Source organism: Ooceraea biroi, chromosome 2 (assembly GCF_003672135.1).
Source record: "Ooceraea biroi isolate clonal line C1 chromosome 2, Obir_v5.4, whole genome shotgun sequence".
NCBI lineage: Eukaryota > Metazoa > Arthropoda > Insecta > Hymenoptera > Formicidae > Ooceraea > Ooceraea biroi.
The window spans coordinates 16,030,959-16,054,233 of NC_039507.1; the positions used below are offsets into that span (position 1 = coordinate 16,030,959).

Here is a 23,275-nt window from a genome sequence, read left to right on the forward strand (position 1 = left end):
TTCTACACGCAGTTGAGTTAAATATAAAACTGTCGATGAAATAAAATGGAAACGAAATTTTTGTCTTAACAGTGTAAACTAAGTTTTCGAAACAATTGAAAACATTTTAGTTTCACGTAATGTGCAAAAATAAATTTTATTAGCGTAAACGTATAAAAGTAATTGCCAAATAGCATGCGCGTAATAATACAATAAATTGACGTTCCATTTATCGTGTGTGCGCATCTGAAGGCCCCAAGAGGTTCACGTCTGGAAATTATATTCTATCCATTTATCTCGTAAGTGTATTAAATTTCATAAACGAACGCTAAATAATGTTGTTACGAGGAATACGTGCAATATTGCATCTGAATCGAAAAGAAATTCAATTAAGCCCGTTTCGCCGTGAAAGATATTTCGCGCGTTTCGCTGCACCGCGCGCGGCGCGTAACGAAATCGAATAGAGAAACAATCGCGCCGAAACGATTTTGCCGGACATTCGCCGCGGATCGGGAAGCACTCGCGATAAGTGGCCCAATAACTCGATACGCGCTCGCCATTTTGTCGGCGGTCACTGGCGCCTTCGGCCTGTGCTTCTAAATCACTCGCTTAGCACCGCGCTGAAAAAGGAAGCGCACGCCGCAGAGAACATCGCGAATTGTTCGGCGAGTGCAACGTCAGGATGCAAAAATGCGCACTTGTGAGCAACGACAATCGCGCGTTGTTACCGTTGCGACATACGACGTCGTTAAGATCGTTTTCGCCGATACTGCTATGGAACAGCGAGTGTTACGGTAATTTAGCGTGGCGCGTATTTATACCGCGGATTATACGGCGTGCATTATCCGGTTACCGTTTGTTACTCACTCGCGAAAACTTGCTGCATCGCGAGCGCGTGCGTGGCTGCGATATACACATATTATTGCGAATTATGCGAAATATGCAGCGAGTAGGGTTAATCGGGGAAATTTGCACTACGGCGCTTCGTATGATGCATTCCTTTGTAGCGCTGATGGCTGCATGAATAATTGCGAGTTATGAATACGCTCTGGCATAAATTCTGTAACGCCCCGGGAGAAGAAAGTTTTTTCCTCGATCGCACACCAATTATTTATTTAAGCGCGCGCGAGTCACGATGTTTGTAACGTATATTATATTTATCATAAATTTTAATAATAATTTTCAATATCTGTTCTTGATTTTTATACAGTATTGTGTATTATTTTAGTAATTTTATACAGTATTGTGTATTATTTTAGTAATTTTATACAGTATTGTGAAAACAATTAGGACATTTATTATAAATGTTTGAATATTATTATGCAACATAATTATTAAATTTTGAGTTTCCGGAAAGAAAAACAATTGGTGGAGAATTAAAAAAATTCTCGTTCTTGCATATCCTACCTTCAGAATTTATATTTTGCGTTCAAGCTGTTCACGTTTACTAGTGCAACGTATATTACTTCTACTAACTGTACTATTAAATTACATTACATTAATAAATTTGTCTCGGCAAAGGAACTACAATTTTTATCAACATTATACGGAAAACAGAGATTCAAATAAGGCAGTAACAGTGGGTTGGAAATATCTGTCTCACACGTTGGGTCGCGAAGACATCGATTTATGTCACCAGAAAACCTTCGTGTCACGTATTCCTCGAGAAATATCGTCTGGTGACGGACGACGGCAGTGAGGTGCAGTGCGCGCACGAAAGTTGAAATTATTGGCGGAAAACCAAGATGGAAGAGAGACGAACGATCGAAGGGAAACCAAGCTGGAATAGACGACGACGAGGACGACGACAGGATCGAGGAAGAGAAAATGCGGCGATCGTGCCGCGTTCTCGACACTCTCGAAATCGCACCGTCCGTCGCCTTTCGGCAGATCGACGCGATGGGTAAATCGACGGGGAGCATTTTTTCGGAAAATGAGATTTCCACGGGAATTCGGCAACGGTGGGAAAAAAATTGCTGCAGCGACAGAGAGAACGGATTGTCCTCCTTAATCGGATTGCCGAACGGCGAAATATGGCGTGCGCGCGTGCAATGGCGATTTCATTGCTCACCCCTCGACATTTTCATATTTTCGAAAATTGCGAGGCTCTCATTCGATTTCGCTGCCGGACGAGATTAGCACCCGGCCGGGGCTTTTATCGCTCGACGGCGAGATTTGTCGGAAACCGTTCTGGATAGCGATTAGTTTAGTTTGCACGTGAGCGAACGCTGCGTACTTCCGCAGTATCAGCTAAACTTGATGTTTTATTTGACTGCGAGAGAACATGTATTGCATTGTTTGAGACGTTGAAAAATGTTCAGATCGAAAAACTACAGTCCTTCGATTATAATCGTTATAATCGTTCTTTAATTCGAAGAAAACACATCTGCAACATTGAATTAAATTGATACACCGCATCGGTGTAAGCGTGAGACTGAATTATAAAGGAAATCGCTTTACGCGATAGACACTTGCAGAATTCGGTGACAGGCAATTTGCGGAATTCGGCAGGGGGAAGCACATTTGTGAAAAAATATATATACATACGTCTTTTTATCAGATTACAACAAACATAAAAGTTTCGAAATTTTTTGTCGGAAAACATTTTATCCGATGACAGAACGGCGTGTGCGTGCAAAATATGTTTACGTTTTCGGGAATGATTGCACGTTTGTAATAACAGCCGTGGGTGCGCTTTTTTATTGCTCAACGGTATCAGTCAACGGGAAATACGTTTCGAACGTGGGGAGGAAAAAAAATACCGAGTAGAGAAACGAAACGCGAAATTCGTGTTTCCCTTCTTTCCCCTCCCTTCTCCCTGCATATTGACTTTGCTCAGCGAATATAGATGTACGTCGAACCAAGACAGGGATTGAGAGATCGATAATTAGTCCTGTTGACATTAGTTGCGCGCTCATCTGGGTGTATCTAATACAGATATACCGCGTTGCGTACACGTGCACACCCATCTCGGTAAACCCGTTACCATGACATGGCGCAAGGCGGCTATCGGGCTGCGCGTCCTTTGATCCCGACGTTGGTTACGCTCTGATTTGGCCGTCATTAAAATCACTGAACCGCGCGCGGCCGCAACTGCCGTATCGCGCGTCGATTATTTCGTTTTCGGTCAATCGGCGAACGGTCGGCCGGCTCGCTTAAGCTCCGCTGTTTATTCCCTTTCATCGCAAATTAAATGACGAAAGACACACAAACCCACGTAGGAGTGATCTCGCGCAGCGAGCTCTCACCGCGTCGGAATAATTCAACGCGCACGGATTTTTCGCCGGATAACATATGAATATCAAGTGCGTCAAAGCATTGACACACGGCTGCTTTGTGCCGGGAATATTAAACGTCGCGGTGGGATTTTTGCATACTATGAATTTTTTAAGTCCCGCGCTTTTTGCGTGGCAGGGTATTAAGGGGTTTAAATCCGGCGAACTCGAAGTCCCGCGCGAATATTTAAGGTTGAATATTAACGTCGCGCATTAACATCTTTTTACGCCAGGAATTAAAATTAGTGAGAAACGGTGCATGGTTGCGCCGCCCTCGCCAGATATGCAAATTGTCGCGCGCGTGCACAGTAAGTAGGAATTCACTCTCTGAATTGCCGTTAACGTATGTTTGCATTAACACGGACTCGTTGCACATTATCGATCGATACAGTCCCCTCAATTCTGATCATTCAATTTTTCACGCGTAACTCGCGACGCATGCAGGATAAAAAATGCACAGAGAGAATACGCGATAAATATTAAAACACAATTATCAACCTTTATTATATTTTACATTAACATATTCACCGCGACTGAACTTTCCGTTTATGCCGTGACGGTCGCCGGTAATTGACATGCAATAAACGTGTTAAGACACGTGAATAATATTGCAACACGCAATTATTTACATTTGCAAGATAACGACTCTTTAATGAATGCATAACGAATGAAGTGCAGTGATAAATGCAACTTAATATTTTTATTTATGAAAACGATTATATGAACGTAAATCTTTCCAATTCAATCCGTTCTCGCTAATCCACTCAACGTGAACGGGAAGTCAGCGGGAAATTACGCGTGAAGGGAAATGTATTAAAAACATTCCGTAATAAAATTTTCACTCATTTCTGTCAAACTAAACATAAAATAAGCACTCATTTCTGTCAGCTGTGCTGTTCGCGCTCGCGGTTGAACTGGACTCTTTGTTGCATGATGGATGCAACCTTAGGCGCGGTTTGATGCGAGGCTGACGCGACGTCGTCGTCGATTTTCCGTAATTGTCATCGCCGGCGTCGCCGCAAAGACACGCAAGTTTGCGAAAATGCGTCGCGACGCCTCCGCGCCGTCGGCGGTGTATCAGCAACGGGAATGCAAATAATTGTGCACGGGGTGGCGAAACTGAGCCTGGAATGTAAATAGAGCCGACTTCTCGCTGCGCTCCCGCCGCGAACGGGCCTGTCGGTTTGTTCGCCGATGTAGATGCATGCCTTGTACGCACACACATAACACGGAGAATCATCCTATTTGTCGGGTTGACTCGCGCGGGGTAAGCCTGCCCTCGGAGCTCTGCAAAGCGAAGCTGTCCGATGTACAAATAAAAAAAAGTCGACCGCGATCAAACTCAAGTACGAACGCTGAGCGTGCTGTAATTAATGATTAACGGTAACTAATATACAATCGTGCATATCCTTGATAATACTGCATTGCAAAATTAATGAGTTTTCAATGAAGACGCCTGAGGATACTTACAATTTTTACACGGAAATAACAGAAAATTTTTAGATAATATGTCGAAAAATCACGTGCTCTCATGCTCGAAAAACTAGCTCCCCTTTTTCATTATTTTCGAGTAATTGAGACGTGTAATATCTTGAACGCATCATAAGCGCATCATAAGCTTATAAACCTTCGGGAGGAAAACTTCGGCTAGAAAATTATCTCGAGCTGGCTAGTACAGCCGGTCGTTAGTACCGGCGGCCGTAGTAACGCGTTAATCGCCGTGTCCGACCGGATAACGCATTCGAAAAATCCTGCGCCCTTCGCGCGTCGCGCAGAATGCGGGAGAGGATTTGTTTGCGAGCCCTGCATTTCTCGCGCCTCGTGTTTCAAGTTTCAACGAGGAGGCGGAGGAGAGACAGAGGAAACGTTCGGCAAAGGGCAATAAAATATCGCATCTCTGTGTCGTAGGACGCGATTAATCGCCGGCCCGGCAAGAATTAATCGCCGGCGCTGCGATAATTTATCGCAGCCCGTTCCGCCGCGATATTTTAGCGGCGGATATTTTTCCCGGTTTTGCGCTTCGCTAACCTACCTACCTATGGCCCGCTTTTTCTCCCCAGAAAAAGGAAGCGCATTCCGACTCCGCGGAATCGCTCCCGCGATTCTCTGCGTCTCCGCTGAGATTCGTGTAGTGGCATGAGCCACTTTCCCGTATATCTTCCCCGCGCAATTAGCTTAAGCGTCGAGAGCTTCGTTATCTTAATCTCGGCGAAATGTCGATGTACTTTCTTCGACTACAAGTACTGTTACTGAGACTTCTTCTTCTTCTTCTTCCTCTTTCTTTCTCTGCTTGCCGTAAAAACAAATTATATTTCTTTGTGAAATCAGTTTTTTGTGTACCTTGTGGATTAAAAGATTTAATTTCAACGTGTCCGAGATAGATAAGTGCTCTGCGCAATTATCTGAGATTGTTGCGGTGAATGATAATTTTCATGTTTGAAAGCATTTTCCACGGAAAATTCCGGTTTTAATAACGCTCTGCGTCATATATATGTAGGACAATGAGAAGAATGAGCGATTTCGCAATTTCTCGTTGGTGCGGAAAAATGGGTTTATGTTATCATGCTTGGCACACTCTAACGCGCGAGGTTAAGGATCTGCAAGTAAAATCAGCCCCGGCCTATTTCCTCAGGCGGTGAATTAGTCGCTATAAAGTGAGCTTTTAATCCTTAACCCTAGGACGCGCGCTCATATTTTCCCTGCAATCTATTTTACCCGAGAGAAGAATGATAAGTATTATGTCTGACTAGAAAGATGGTCGCATGAACGGACGTGATTACGTAGGAGAGAAATTCGACTACATCTATTTTACAAACTTCTTCAAAATACGTTGCTTGACAACCTTAGAGAAATATTATATAAAGAATTAAAATTAATTTTCTTCTCGTACATTTATTATAATATTACGTTTCTCCTTTCCGCACTTTGTGGATCTTATCGACAGCACTAAAATTCAGCTATTGTTTATTACATCTGTCACACCATGATTCATTAAATTTATCCGTTAATAAAATGAATATCAATCTTATTTAAGCAACTATTTGATTTTCTATTATTTACCCTTTTGTTATACGGACTTATTAAAATTTATTGATAAAGAATTACCGATGCTTCGGAAGGAAGAATAAGTGGATAGATGATTGATGTGCGCTACTTAATTCTTATCAAATATTATATTTCCATGGAAAAACAACTGACCATGTTTTTTCTATTTCTGTTACAGAAATTGCAAACGATCGGTGAGGATTTCTGTGGTCTTGACGTGAACACGCCTTTAGGCGGTGAAGAACCGATGGGTGCGACCGCAGTCTTGACGTTCGAGACTCACTTGACGGCTGTGGCGGCTACTTCGACTGGTGATTTCACTGTTGTCTTCGTGGGCACCAATAAGGGTCACTTGAAAAAGGTTAGTGCTTATAGTTAATTGAAGTGATATAATTCAATATTAATGAGGTACAAATGTTCTTTCGGAAACTGCATGGCGAGAAAGTCTTTATCGATTTATACACTGAGAAAAATGATTTGATTGTATCAACAAGACGTATCTGATAGAATGCATTTTGGTTAAACTAACCAAGAATTTCTAGTTATCACGATAGGACTGGATATTTTATAACTAGAACGTTTGATAGACTGTACTATAAGAATTTGGTTAGTATTTTCCAGTTGGATCTATAAAACTTCTAGTTATATTACACTAGACATAAGAACAAACGAAGATGCAATCAGAATTCTGGTTAATCGCAGGGCACTCCAGCAGCATTCTATTGTTTCGTGTCGTGCGTGTTGATGCATGTTCGGGAAACGGATCGGCACGGACGGCACGTTTTCCTCCTCTAGTGAAATGAAATTAGTTAGTGGAATGGCTGTGAAGTGATGGCGGATGAAAAAACGTGTTCTCTTCTTATATTTTTTTATACAGGGTGTCCCGTAATAATCGCCTAACCTCTCGTATGCCAATAGAGCAGATCGAGATGAACAGAAAAGTCCCATACCATTTTGCGATATTCGCAATAATAATCCTATACCTCGAGCGGCTCGGCACTTGCCTCCGCGCGCTCTGGATTCGCTTGATTTTAATATGCAATATTTCGATTATTATTGCGAATATCGCAAAATGATATGGGACTTTTCCGTTCATCTCGATCTGCTCTATTGGCATGCGAGAGGTTAGGCGATTATTACGGGACATCCTGTATAAATATCAACATATTTCATTTACAGCAATCCAAGAAAACTCACGGTAATGAAACAGAAAAACGTTTCTTTTCACTAAACAGTCATGTTAATTTAACTAAATACATTTAGTATTATTATCAAGAAAATCTGGTAAATTTAACAGGAAGGAATTAATCATGCTCATCTGGTAATTCCTAAAGGAATTCTGATTCGTCCATTTTCCAACAGACAAACTGGTTGAACCTACCAGATTTCTAATTAATGCAACCAGATTTTTTTTTCAGTGTAAGAAACGATTTAACAAATAAATTCATTAAATAATTTTAATAATAGTCGCATATGAAAATGGAACCTATAGAATCGAACGAAAAGTATTTCTAGCTATTTTATTAGTCGGTAAATTATTTTGAGCTGCCAGCAGTCATTGGAGGTTTCGCGATCTCGAAAATAACATCGAACTATTCTAATCTAGCATGGAAGTTGAATTATTTAAGAAAATCTCTATTCTAACATCTTATCATTGATGAAAAATATGATGGGACATTTCTATACCTGTTTGCGGCAGAGATAATATAATTAATTAACCGAGACAGTTTCACGATGTCGCCGACTGGTGAAACTCATTCTCATACTTGACTAACGTTTGCTCTGCCGAATCTCTTCGGCGTCGGAGGTGAGGAGTTCAGCAACCGTGAACTTAACGGGCCAAAGCAAAGGATCAAATGGCAAAGTTCAGTAGTCGCACACGAGCACCTACACACGTACACACGTTATCCAGCGGAGCACACGCCCGCGTGTACATCGGAGGTCTTCCTCGATCATCGCGGTGCATGATCGTTAAATTAATCGCGATCACCGTGCGATTACCACGCTCGTGAATCAGAATCACCGTATAACAGCGTGACGTAAACGTTACAACGGATCGTGTAATTGGCTCCGCGATAGGCGATAGAGTTCGACGGCGACGGTTCGTCCAAAAAACGGCGCGGCGTGTACTCGCGGGGATTAAGGATCGTGGATAGCGCATTATCGTCCATCGCCATTAGAGCAATCCCGACGAAATCTTCATACGGGAACAGCTGCGTCGTTAGTCGGATCGGTATCGGGAACTGCAATCCCCGCGTCACGGACCGAATTCCTGTGTTTCTTGTTTTGTAAATCCTGCTTACGGATATCGATTCGTTAACGTTTATGCTCGATCCCGCGCTCTAAATGTGATCTCTGAATCTCTTAGTTGCGACACAGATTTTTCCCAAGTCATCAGTATCGTTCTCACTGATCCATTTTTTTACAATGTTGCGTGTGTCCACAGCGTTCAAAAAGAACATCCATTTTCATTCGCGGCTTACGATCTCGAGCGCGGCAGTCATCGTCCTCTCGACGGAGAAAGTAACGATAAATATAGCCGGCCGCATCCTATTGTAGATAATGATATTTATAAAGTATTTATGGTATGCACAGGGAGACGCGCGCGCTTATCTATGTTGTACTTATACATTTACATTTACGCCGCGGTAGATGCGTTTTTGCGGTGCGACATCACACACACACACACACACACACACACACACATCGTTATAAATTTATATTATTTACGACACTGTAAACGTAAAATCTCTATCCATGACGACTCACGCTGCTCTTCGGAGATTTATTAGGCTCGTAAACGGCGACATGTAACCCTGCTTCGGACGTTTAACACTCGGGAGGATACACCTAGAGCCGGGGTGATTCGTGATTCGCCATTGTGGCACTCGCAACGTAATACGCCTTTTGCCATTTCAGCGGAAATGGATTATCTCGGCGAGACCTCGCCTCGAGCGCATCTCGCTAATGTTCCTTTCCAGCATCCGATCACTCCGTTCGATAGGTCAAGTCGATTTACGCGAGCGTGTGCTTATTATCGCTAGGAGAAGATTTATTTAGATCCGGGTAAAAGCGCCTCGAGAATCGTTAACGCAAACTACATGAGTATGCTAATAAAATAGCAGTTGATAGACATCTCAAGTATAGAGGAAGCATATGAAGGAATTGAACGCAATAATATGATAGAATAAAAATTAAATACCTTCCTGGAAGCTTAAACTTAAATTGTTACTAGAAATTGTAATAATATATTTATATACGCAATTATAGCGTTAATAATGATGACAGTAATAACATTGATGGTAATAGTACGTGATAATAATAATAGTATGATTATAATGACAATAAATCATCATGAATATTACTATTATAGTTGCTAAATTCTGCATACGTATTTCTGTGAATTGTGAGAAATTTTTCTATTTTCTTGAAACATTTTTCTCTGATAGAAATATCGTATCTTCCGCTTTTCCATTTTGCGCAATTGTTCTTGAAATATCATGAAAAATATCACTTTCACGAAAAGCGAAATACGAACAGCAGGATTTTTGTGCGTATTAAATATTTTATTTTTAGTGAAAGTAACACGCGCTTTGCGCACATTTCGTTATGATGACAGAATACTGTTTCCGATATTCGAGCTACGATATCTCTCCGCTTCATTTCCTTGCGAACTGGTTTCATTAGTTCCGCGAGATCATCATCGCTGCGGATTGTTCTTCTTGCCATACAGGAATGCTTGTTGTTAGTTTTAATAGGGTATCGATATCTTTGCACATACAATAACGAACATCACTATCGATACTTTTTGTGCTGTAAGAGTAACGATGCTTTGTAGCATTAACATTGTACGTTATAAACAAAGGAGAAAACATTTCCATAATCCAATGAAATAAAAAAAATTGACAGATAAAAATGATTAAAATAGATTTTATCAAAGTATGTTGAATATCTAAAAAATGTTAAAAGTGTTTTAAAAAACTTGCTTATATATCAAGTGATTATCGATAAATTATCGTAGCAGTTAAATATATTATTTAAATAACTAATCGTACACCCAGTGGATGCGACGAGTTTTATGATCGTATCGTCAGACATGTCGCGAGGTCGCAGTTGCATTGGGTGGTCCGAGGGTGAGTGACAGGGGAAGCGACAATAAAATACGTGCGAATCAACGACGAGGTCATCATCTCTGGGCACGTTGCATTCTGCATAATTTATCGGCCGATCGACTTCCATCAAATTTTTGATATTTATTATTCTTTTCTCTCTGATCAAGCTGGTTTGTGTGCTTCATTTATTATAATAAGAAAAGGTCGCATCTTCACGTGAGACACGTGGCGATATATGACGCATGACCTCGCCATGATTTGCTTAATATTAATACGAGCAGTTAAATTAAAGGTAGTTAGATTACAGCTCAATTTTCGTGAAGCAAGGGTTGATATAATCAGTGAAAAAGACGGAAGAAAAACTCGAGCTTGGTTAAAAATAGCAGTCACTGTTACTTCTTTTACCTTCTTGAGTTTTCAAACGTGATGATTGACTCGAAATATCGGATTGTAATTTAATGTATATGTGTAGATATCTGTCGACGTAACATGGAATCGATTTTATCGATAAACCAATTATGCTGCTATTAACATGTGTGGAATACAATTTTGCTACCGATTACATTCCATCAATAGCATTGCCCTAATATATCATGGCCTATTAATTATCGGCGCAATATTATCGGATACAAAATTACCGTGTGACGCTATTGACGTGAGCATAGGTATAGAATATGATCCATAAATTAGGCACGTCTTTTGCACTGCCAATTCTCGAAATTCAGCTGAAAATAATAGCAGACGTTTCAATAACTGTGGAAACATGGGCGCGTTTTCCGTTAAGCGAGTTTCGCTTTGAATTTCAAATTGAATCTATACTATCATAACTTTACTATCATAAAATGTTGAAAACATGTTCAGGAAATAATGAGATTGAAAATTAATTATTAGCATTTCCAGCATACTGGCACATTTCCTGTCACCAAGCAATAATTTCGCAATTAGTTGGAATTATCCTTGAAATGCGGTAACGATCCATTTACGCAATCTACGTATCTGAAATTAATAACAGAAGATACACAATTACTCATGTTGCATCGCACGAACTAACGTCAATTTTCTCACACGGCGCGGATAAAACTTTTCACACGGGTGCATCGACTCGCGCGGGCTAATTACGCCGGATCGCTCAGTCGGTGATTAATAATCGCATCGCATTGTTTATCATTGTGATGATCATCGTGATGATGCGGCGGCGGCGGCGGTGAGATATTTCGTCCGCGATTCCGGCACGACGCCAGAAAACGCCGCGCGCCTTTAACCGCGCCGTTGAGGCGGCGAGCGTTGATTCATGACTCGTCTCGGTCCCGGAAGGTATTAATTAATGATCGCGTCTTATACATATATATATGTATATATATGTATATATATAGATAAAACGTGCGCGGTCGAACGCAGTCCGGCACTTCTCAGGTCGTGCCATGGGGTCATTCTCGAGATATTTACACGTGCAACGCTGGCAGTCACCGTGCGAATGCGCCTGTAAAGAACTCTCCGATGCACTTTAAGAGTAAAAATTAATTAATGTATAAATTTCTTGTTGCATTTACAACTTTGAGGATATTGATCCTCCTGTTAATACGCACAATATTGCTAGATTAATAAATCATATCGTGCAGGCTTCTTTTTGATTTGTTTGAAATTCATTTATGCCTGGCGCAATAGTGAAAAAATTTGCCTACGTGATTATAAATTCTTTTTATCATTAGATATCAATGCATCTTAAATTAATATATTGTTAAAATACTTTTCGTGTCAGATTCAGTGAAAAATAAGCTTGAAAAAAAGTCACGTTACATGTATTTTATTTCTTATTACACTTGCGTGTAACTGAGAAATTATAACATTGGTGTTTTATGTTAACATCATTATTTTGTTATTTAAATTGAAGTCGAATAGGAGTCGATCATTTATCATATAAATTATCATGTTATTCCGCTTTCTTATTCTATTTTCATTACTATTCGTTTAAGGCTTCACGTATGCCGATTTTTCATGGGGTTTTCCAATAACGTCTCAGATATGATAACGATTTGTGTGCGCATGTATGTGTGTGTCCACAGGAGATTCCGGTATTGCGGTGTATCAACGTGCAAAACTTTATCCTGTTCGAGCTGTTAATGAAAGTTCCGCTGCTTATTATATACGACCACGCGGGAATCCGTGACTGGAGGTCACAACGAGAGGTCGTTGCTGATATATTTACGCCCATCGACATCCCTTCCGGTAGCCCTGTGCGGTCTCAGGCCCCTTAACTGCGATAGCAACCGATCGTGAGACTAATCAAATCACATCTCGATTTATCTGATAATTTTCTCGAGATGCACGAGATGGCATAATGAGCCGGATTTTATATGCGTCATAATTCCACTTAAACATTAATCCTTTTAAACGATTTTGAAACGTACTTCATGAGTTTTAAATTATATAGTAACCGTCATAAAATTATTCCAATTAATATTTGATGATCGAATTTTTGTGAGAAGCGCGTCCGAAAGTGATCTTGAAAGCTTGTACAATTTATTTAATATTGCTGTTTGATAATCTTTTTGTCCTTTTATCATTTTGTAGCATCTGCTTAGATGTGGCGGATTTAGCGGAGCATGTCCTTCCGATTAATGAACATAACTTCCTTGTAATTAACAGGTTTCAAGACGTTTGACGAGATGGCATCTCTCTTGCATCTCCCGTTCCCTTTTCCTTCCGACTCCAGGTTCAGTTACTCCGTTATAATCTCCTTCAATGGAGGATCTCCCGCGTCTTGGTTCTGTTTGCTCGCGATCAGCTAATTGCCGACGCATCTGACGTCGATCTCTTAATTAATACGCGGATCTTATGTGGATCCTGCGCGGTTCCGCGGTTGGGAGCGCGACAACGAGCCGATCGATCGATCGACTGCGGCGGTTCCCAAGCCACGTCTGCAGACCGCTACGGCTTCGCTGCGGCGATAATTAACCATCGCATGCTTGTTTCTGCGTTTAACAACGCGCGACTGATGTTTATGATAGTGATAGCGAAACTATTTTCAGTTCTCGCCGTTAACTGTGGGAATACATTGAATAAGACTTGTACGTAAAATGATCTTGATTAACGTTGAGGAACACGCCACGCACGCATTCGCTGATTAATCTCGAGTTAGAATTTTCAGAAAGGAAATGTTGATGAAACAATCATCTTCTGCATTAAAAATCTTTAAAAAATCTTGAAGATTTATGGATTAATTTTCCAAGATTTTTGAAGATTAATTGACAGCAAGCCATTTACTCATTTGCAATTTTGCAAAATTTATTTGTACTGTTGATCTATTTATTATAAGATCGAAATACAGGCAGCTTCCCATATATATTTGAGAATTCCAACGTATTGATTTCTTGATTAATCACATTTTCTGAACGGATCGAAGAGAAAACAGGATCAGGAATATTCTTCTCGTTACAGAACTTAACAGAATTAGTTACATGTTCGGCGAGTGGGCGATGTAATATGTTTCATCGCGAAATGGAAGTTCAATTTGAAAGATCTTCAGGTCGGAAAGTCATAGAACATGATTGGATAAAATTGTTTGATTTTCCGATACCCGATATAACGAGAGTTAACGTCGAATTTACCCGGAACACATGCCAGACAGTTATACGGTTCCATTACGCTTTGCATTCGACAAAATGTTCATTACATTTTCCTTTCTGCCGCTTCAATCCGTAATATCCTGCGAAATCCAATTTTTACATTTGCGGTAGTTACAAATTTATGACTTGGACGATATCTTGGACCTTTCCGACTGTCAGACTCGACCGCGGCGTCGATCGTTATCGTCTGTCTTCGTGTGCCTTTTCGCTGCCGTCAGCTCGTTGAAAATTTCTGAAGAAGAATTATTTCTCAAAAATACTCCCAGTTTCTCTCTCTCCCTCTCCCTCCCTCCCTCTCTCTATCCTTCTCTCTCACACGTCCGACCGATCTCGTGGTTTCTCCTACGTCGTGGCCAATAAGGTCGTGCGAAATAGGATTTCCCGAAAATTTCCGCCGCATGAAATTTAGGTTGCGGCGTAACGGCGATTTAATCAGTTATAGTTGTTACAGAGAATAGAACATAATCACGCGTATCACAAATTAATTCCAGCATCCATCAATCGCGTTCGATTCTATACGGAGGATTAATAACGGCAACGGCTGTATTTAGGATATTAGTATGAATAATCGCTTATGTTCCTCTGTCGATTTCGGAATAGGGACATAAACGAGAAAGAAGAGCAAAATGATAAAATATTATAAACTTATATATTTTCTTATTAATATTCTTTGTATTAATCTTTGCATCTTTTGTTTTTAACTTATATGTTTATACTTATATGTCTTAACATGTAACAAAAAATAATTATTGATATTCTCGATCAAATCGAACGATCGATCACTATTTATCATTATTATTATTTCAAAATGGTTGCTTTTAGAAGTAGCACAAATAACACATAATTGACCTATTTTGCTTTTGCCTAATTGGAACTCGGATCACGTTAACTAGGTTTTGCTATATTAAATTACTTGCTGGATAAACTTGGATCTTGTTCCATAATATGATAAACTGATAACAGAACTATTTTGCTCGAAAAGCAACTGACTGCATTCATTTATGGTTGAGAAAAATAATTTAACATTATTTTTTGTTATTTCTGTCCAGAATGAATAGAGATTCTGTTCAGATGAATAGAGACGCAATATGTGTGAATACTGACAATTTATCGACATGTGGATAGCTAATGTCTCATATGTTCTCTATTAAACAAATAAGCAGATTTTAGTTAACGCAATCTACATATCGTCGGCCTAATTAGAAAACCTTCTAACTCCAATTTTTGAGATATACAAAATTGAGATATTTATTTCGGCCAATTTATCTTGAGAGTTTGCATCATTTAGAAAAGTTCCTGTAAACTTGTAATTTTGTGAGTTAGAAGGTTTTCTAATTAGATATATGACGTGAATAATAGATTTGGAAGACAGCGTTAACACGATCACGGCTTAAGCCACAAAATAATGTTAATCCGCGGTGTAAGTAATTAAGTGTACCGGTTTCAATTTATTAATGATTGGCGATCACCATCACACTAGTGAGGGAGACCACCGAATGCACTTCGGCGGGCGTGTTCGCGATTATTGCACGCGCGCTGCGTTTCGAGAACACGTGCGTTAGGACGACGATCGTGGGTTAAGGACCAGTAATGGGTTAAGCTCGGAGATTCCCGGTTAATTAATTGGTATTAACGTGTGGCTCGATGGGGATAGACACGATGCGAAACTGAGGATGATCCCGATATTCCAAAAGGGGCTCCGCGCCGTACGGACCGCGTGCTGTCGTACGCGCGCAAAAGGTATTAATTACTCATAAGCTGGGATTGCGAGTGACGAAATCGCCGAATCTCGTAAGGAAACTTCCCGAAGACAGCTGGGGAAATTCGGTATGATTTGTATTTCATTGTATATTTGTAATTCAGGAAACGCTCGAGAGAGACTCGATTCTAAAAAAGGGAGAGAATCATCTACTAAATCTGAACTTTTGCTAAATAGAACGGCGCTTTTTAATCGAGAATTCAGCGCCGATTCGCCGCTCGCACGTATTAAACGCTCCGTCGAACGGAAAGAATTCCAGCGCGTCGCGTCGCATTGCGCGCGGAGTCCCGACTCGCGCATCGATCTCATCGTAATTTATTATTCACTCTCGCGTCGCGACGTTCGATGACAATAACGCGCGACGGTTCAATGATAATAACGCGGCCGCGTCGCGGAAGCGCGGGAGGGATTGAACAGGGAGAGGTAAACGCGGCTAATGGGGGCGTCCTCCTCCTCGTCGCACAATTTCATCAATGCGCAATAATAGGCTGCGGTGAACCGCGCTGCGACTGCAGCATCCGCGTACAATTGGATTACCGTATGTTCAGATCGCGTCTGAAAATTCCAATCAGCAATAACGATCTTATCGTATACGGCGGATGTAAATGCTCGGCCGACCCGACCTTCCCGATCGCTTTCGTGGCGGCGACGACGACGCGCGGACTCGCGAAGCCACGATTGCGAAGTCGAGATTGTAATCCTTCGCGTTGCTGAACACGCCACAATGCCGTAATGCGGGTAAATTAATTAATCCAACGGACAGAGAGATACTAATGAGGAAAGCGGTTGTACCTTGCTGAGAAATACTCCCCGGTTAGATCGGATCAGCGTCAAACTCTTGGAAGGATCAATCCGTCCGACAATCGAGCGCTATATTTGACTTGAAAGGCTTTATTAATCTGTACGCGCACGTTGATAGAGAATGTGCCTTATTACTTATTATTTATTACCGATACTGTTGCGAAAATTTTACGTATCACTTTTTGGGACTCGGATATCTTTCACGATATTTTTCACGAATTTTTACGAATTTGTCGCTCAGTTGCTTCGGAAATTTCACAGATTGTCGCGTGATGCAAATCACAATACGAGTATTATTTAACTTAGGATTTTAATATCATCGTATAAGTTAGTTAATCTAACGTTGTTAATTAAATTAATAACGTTTCGTTTTGTTTTGAAACTAACTTAGAGTACAATTGTTTATCAAACTCGTATCAAGCGTTAGTTATATCGCGGCCAATGCGCGAATGGCGTACTACTAGCACCGCTATTGCTGCTGCTGGTACACTGATGAAAGACACAAAATTAAACGCGACATAACGGCGGAATTAATCGGCCTCGCGATTAGGGTGAGAGTCGACAGACACAGCCGCGAGCATTAATTCGGTACGGCGGCGATCGATCGACTACCAGCTTCTGCCGGAGCACATCGCATTTCCACGCCACGAATTATTAACACGCTTTCGCAAACTCTTGTCGGGAAGAGTATCTTCCACCATATGGCGCACCCCGGACGTTTATTCGCGTATATATTATTTCCCCTTCGCCGCCTTTTATTATAAGTTACGTCGTAAATATTTACTCCGCGCCCATATGCTGCTAAAAATATGTCCCGCGCATTAATTAAAAACTTGCGAACGCTATTGAGCAGCAGCACACGCGATTAGCCACGATCAAGTCAAGTGAATAGTTAAATCAGCTAAATGACATCAAATAATAGAGAGCAATAAATAATGATGGATGAATGAACGCTAAAATAATGTTAATTTCGCTTCGATATGAATATGCTTAATATGTATAAGGAAGCGCGTTTAGATTCATTTGATCGTCAAAGTCAGCGGCTGAGTGGGAAGCCGATAAGCGTTTTTAATGGCTTAAACAGGCTTCGTGTCTATCTATTGATCTGTCAATCCGCGTTCGCGTCCGGGATGCCTTTATTATCGCTACCTGGAACGAGCAACGTTGACTACCTGGCTGTCGTCTCCCACATCGCTGTTGTCATCGCGCACAGCCTCCGGAGCTGCCTGTAACCATTCGGTGAACATCACCGTCAGCCGCATCTTCCTCATCACGGCCGGCCATTTCACCGTGGATCTTGATCCTCACGCGCCTATTAACTGTCTCTCGTTCTTTCTCTCTCTTTTCTCTCTCTCCATCGACCAGCCCTTTTACGGCATCGAGATCGTGTCCTACGACCGACTCGCGGAGATGAGAGAAGCGTGACGGCGAAATAAGTGGTACGCGAATGGCCACGGAGAGGAGCAAACAGGGCAGAGGGAGCAAAATGTGGATCCAGGCCAGATCAGGAAGGAGAGGGGATCAGGGAGACAGGGAGGACGGGGCTATAGGGGCTTTCGGAGAGGAAAGCTCGGAGTATATATCGGGTCCCGGCCCAGAACGCCCCGGGAATAACGAGAGATTGGGACGACGAGGAAATTTCATCGCTCGCTCGAGCGGTCGATGTGCGCGATGAGGCTGAGAGGTAGACGAGAATAAGTGGAGAATAGGGGGGACAGAGGAGGGCTGAGGGATGGTGGGGCGAGATTTATCGAATTTTCGAAATACTCGTGCACTCGGCAGTGTCGAACCAGACGCCTCCATTTTTCTACGGCCTCTATCTATCTCGCTTCTTTTTTCACCTTACTTTCCGCTCTGGCAACCTTTGTTCTCCCTTCCGCCTCGATTCGACACCCTTTCTCGCGCCTTCCCGTTTCCCGTACCCGCCGCCTTCCTCTCGTCTCTCCCGCACGAGTGCCAGCGCCGATTCGCTACCCGCCAATGATTCCCGATTTCTCAATTTCGCGTCTACCTGAGAGCAAAAGTACTTTTCTGAGGTTTCCAAATCCAAAAGTTTTCACGGACGAGAAACCATCTTCGAAATTGAAAACTGCTGTTCAAAACAAATGTTATTACTTTTTAGTGATGATGTTACTTTTGAAAACTGACATTTTAAATTCTTATAAAAATTCTTTTTGCTTCCAATCTCTGTTTCCCTTCTGCTTTCTCTCCTATATTATTAAGATGGTGTCTTCATAATCGTGACTTAATAAAAAAAGAACAGTGAAAAATTGCCGTGGTGCTCGCAGGAAGTTGTTAGACTTGGTTGCGCTGTGGATGCTGGGAACAAGTTTTCCTGCTCGAACGATTGAAAATCAGAGGATTCCGAGCGACGATGTTTGACTTCGGGGCATCTTCGAATCTCGCTGATTTCTTCCGCAGTTTTCTGATTCTATTGTCCGCGCTTGGTTTGGCCTGATGGCTCCTTTAGGGAAATTGTCTCCCGCAAGCCGGGAAAGAACGCGGAGCGACCGTGTAATAATCGACTCGGAGAAACGATGAAACTGTCGCAATTAATTTCCGATCGGCGGAGCCGACTTCGTTTGATAAAGGAAACGGGGGAATCACTATTCCGTTTCATCGAGTCGCCCCGCGTGTTTTAATCCGCCGATTTCCGATGTAATCACTCGACGTAGATCACTCACGGATTCTTGAAGCGTGTACGGGAATAAAAATGAGGTACAGGAATAAATCTAAGCTACACTAATTTCTCGCAACATCGAATTTCCTAATGTAATAGTTTGACGTTTTAATGTAATAATAATAACTTGTATAGTTTGTTAAACAGTGCTATGATATACAACATTGAAAGCAAGTTTATAAGTTAAGTATATATTATTCAATCATATTATCGCAATTCGAAATTTACTTTCCTATTATTTTTATTTATACTTCCTTAATTCTTTCCTCGTGATATTTCCTATCTTGGCTTTTCATTTTACGCACGTCAGAGAAGAATCAGTGCTACTCAAAGGTACCGGGCTGTCGCTGCGTTTTGCTGTCGCGGAAACGTCTATGCGATGAGTATCGGAATGTGATACGTATATCGGAATGAGCGCCGGAAGTACAGACGGTGACGTGAATACGTGAGTGCGGCACTCAGACTTTCCACGGTCACTGGAAATTTTCGAAAGTACGGAAACCCGCACGGCGAATTACCTTATTCATTCTCGAACAGGTTCCGCAAATATTCCGCCGGTAATACTGCCGGTCCCTATTTTCCCTTTGTCTCTTTCTCTCTGTGTCTCTGTGTTTGCTTTCCTTCCATCATTAATTTCACTCGGACTCGCGGATGGATTCCCGCATGCCCACGTTCCCATGGGCCGCGCAGGAAAAATTATGAACGAGACAAGTACCAAGAAAAGAGAAGCGAAATGTGTGTTTCATATCCACTCATTGCATTTTTGTTTTCGACATACACTGGCGCAACTGCGCGCGCGCACACACACACAATATGACGTCAATAACGAGGTAGGTGGGACTCTGGAGAAAGTTTCATTGTTATCACTAATACATTCGTTAGAAAATTTTAACAGGAGAATCGAACACGGCCAGCGCTAGTTCAATAAAGCTGGCGCTTGACATTTTTTAACGATGCGTCCGCGTCAGAATTCTTTTTCCTCAGTGAAAAGCGCTAAAAATTGCTTATCGATTGCGCGCGGGAGGAGACGTCCCATAACCGGCAAACAATTTTCTTCCACGTCGTCTCGACGAAATTTCCAAGCGTAATAAGCTTTTCTCGACATGCGCCCCATCCGTGCGCGCTATGGCCGAGATAATTAACGTGTCGGAAGTGTGTGCGAGTCGTGAAGGGAAGGACGGGGAAGGACGGCGGCACGGGTTAAGGGTGGACGGCATTAGAAAATAAGTTTCCGCGAGCGCACGAAAACCAAGGCGGAAATTGTGTCTGGGACGCGTTGCGGCGCGCACCCTGCTTTTTCTAGCTATCGCTTGCTCCTATATCCTCGCCGACATCTCGCCCAACATCTCGCAGGAATAAATATCGCGCTGGCGCGTTCAACTTGGAAATGAAAAAGGTGAGGCTGACAGCTACGAGAGTTTCTGTTTCCCATTATAACAGCTTTAAGTTGCGACTCGCAGTCGCGGTTATTGCTCCGCGAGGTAATATTGTGGAGTTTGCTTACGATGTCGGCTTATTGGAAGCGAGACGTACCGCCTAGCTCACATTGCGGAGATATCCGCGCGATATCTCTTTATTCGTAAAGCGGATACGATATCTCTTTATCCGGGAGGAACGGCCGCGACGACTCTTTATGCGCGAAGCGTATGCGACGTCTTCTTTATGTATTCGATGTGGATATGAGACGGAGTCTCAAAGATGAAGAAGAGACGAGAAGAAGACCGTTCAAAGAAGAGCGACTATTTCCTATGGCATTATCCGACTTCAAAGTGCTGGAAAACGTATATTTGTATCTCTCCATGCGTTAATTTCAATCGTAAAGTAGAGTATTGCAAACGGCTAAGCTTCGTCTTTTCTACATTACTGAATTACTTTTTCATCCCTACGAATATACGAGTTCATTCCACGACGCAACCCGCGGCTTATCGGGAAGTGAGATCGCGTTTTATTATTATTTGGAATCTTAATTCTGCGGGGAATTGTGATCTATGTTTGAGAGACGCGAAACTCGTGGAATACGTGGCGAGAACGAGTTAGTTACGGCAATAAATTACGGGAACGGTGGGAACTCTTGTCTTGTTTAGGCCGCCGTAAAGCGTGCGCTTCACAGAAAACATTTTCTTCTCGCGACGTCGAAAGTTTCGTTGCTGCGAGGCCGCGGCCGCAGTTAAGCCGCGCGGCGATATTCCGCCGGGGGAATTTCCGCGCGGCGCGCAAGTTAAGCGAAACTTCTTGCTTTCGTTATCGGGGGGGAGAGAGAGTATAGTAACCCGGTGACACGGGGGAAATCCTGCGTGGCAGGCTGCCGTCGTGAATTCCAGGCGGAGGCATAAAACCACCCTGTTCTTGCGAGCTGTTGTCAAGTGCCGGTCTAGCCTTTTTTCGGATTTTCTGTCCGCCCTATCGCCGCTCACGGTACGAGCATCGTTATTTTTCCTCGCCGATAATGAAGTTTCTGCTGCGTGGATTATGAGCCGGAAATGATTAACTAGCGGAGTTATGAAAATGTAACGCAACTTGTCTCATTCGATCATTCGGAGTCTGATTTTGCGCACGAGTTTGCCTCCGAGAGAAAATGAAATTCCATTTCAGAAGAGAATTTAATGCGCAATGCGAAATATAACGTTGTATAATACATCGACGTGATGGCATTTATTATGATTAAATGAGCTTTAATCACTTTATCTTCATTCAATTAATTAATTAAAATTCTTTTATGGCTTTGATAAATTATATTATAAAACTGCCCCAAACTGTTTCTCGTTGAAAAAAGCACCGAGAAATCTATAACTGTACGGGAAAATATACGAGCGCGCGATTTGCGGTACGCATCCCCCCGCGCAACCTTTCGACGATTTAAACGATTGTAATTCTCATCACGGCTATAAGTCAACTGTATTTTTGTTTCTCCCACATGGGCCATATCGCGCGAGAGGAAATTTATTCCTCTCGCGTGAAGGATATTTTTCGAGGGAGGACGATGTTCGCCGCGCTAAAACGGCGAACCCTTCCATTATTGGCTGATCCAGCGCCGATCGATCGTAACTCCGGCAACGTAACGCAGAACGAAACGGAGCGGCGATCGGGGAGAGGATCCGGGAACTTAAGTCACCCAGCTACATTCGTCTAACTGAAAACGCGCGGAATTTACGACGACTGAACCGGTATTAATGCGAGCCCCGGACGGGCAGACTGATGCTTCATCGTCGCCGGAGATTACACCCGTAAATAAATCAGCGTAGGAACTTCCCAGCTGATCGTTACGTAATCCGAGTCGATCTTAACCCGGCGCGGTGGTACCTACTTCCCGAGCCAAGATTTGCGACATCGTTCCACCTTGGGGATCTTGCCGGGCGATTTGCGACGCGCCACCTCGGCGGTTTGTCTAACCACCGAAGTACCTTACCGCTTAACGCAGGAGAGAGAGAACAATAGAGGGAACAAGACAGAGAGAAAGAGAGAGAGAATGCTTCGTCGTGCCAAGTAGCAAAAAAACACGATGATTGTCTCCGCGAAACCAACTGATCCCCGATTCCCTCTAAGAAACGTATATATTGCATTTGTGTTACCTTACAATGAAATTGCGTTAAATTATCCATACATTTTCCAGTTATTCTGATTTGGATACGTTACTGGTAATGAAATAGGGAAATATTAACTAGTCATACATATAAATAAAGTGAAAATAATACCTACATGTAATAGTAAATATATATGTACAATTTAAATATGTAATATTGTATGAAAAAAGTGGGAAGCTGCATATAAAATATTGGTTATCAAATATTGGTTAAATTGATTATGTATCTTATTAAGCTAACTTAATCTAATTAAATTAACTAATATTTCTGTTTAAAATATAAACGCATAAAATATGAACATAATAATGAATGAGGAAATATTATTTTCAAAGCCACAAAGGAAAGATTGATTCGCGATGCACATTTTTATCGATCGCTTTCATGAGCTAACCACATTGATGGACACAAAAGCGAAAG

General features: G+C 42.0%; 1 protein-coding gene across 2 annotated transcripts in view; it reads left to right on the forward strand.

Moving 5' to 3' along the window:
- LOC105280134 (plexin-A4) overlaps positions 1–23,275 on the forward strand; it is a 234,719-nt gene that overhangs the window by 163,766 nt on the left and 47,678 nt on the right. For both annotated transcript variants that reach the window (XM_011340393.3, XM_011340394.3), the window contains exon 3: positions 6,478–6,660. In XM_011340393.3, coding sequence (XP_011338695.1) covers positions 6,478–6,660 — 183 coding nt within the window. The remainder of the gene's footprint in view (positions 1–6,477; positions 6,661–23,275) is intronic.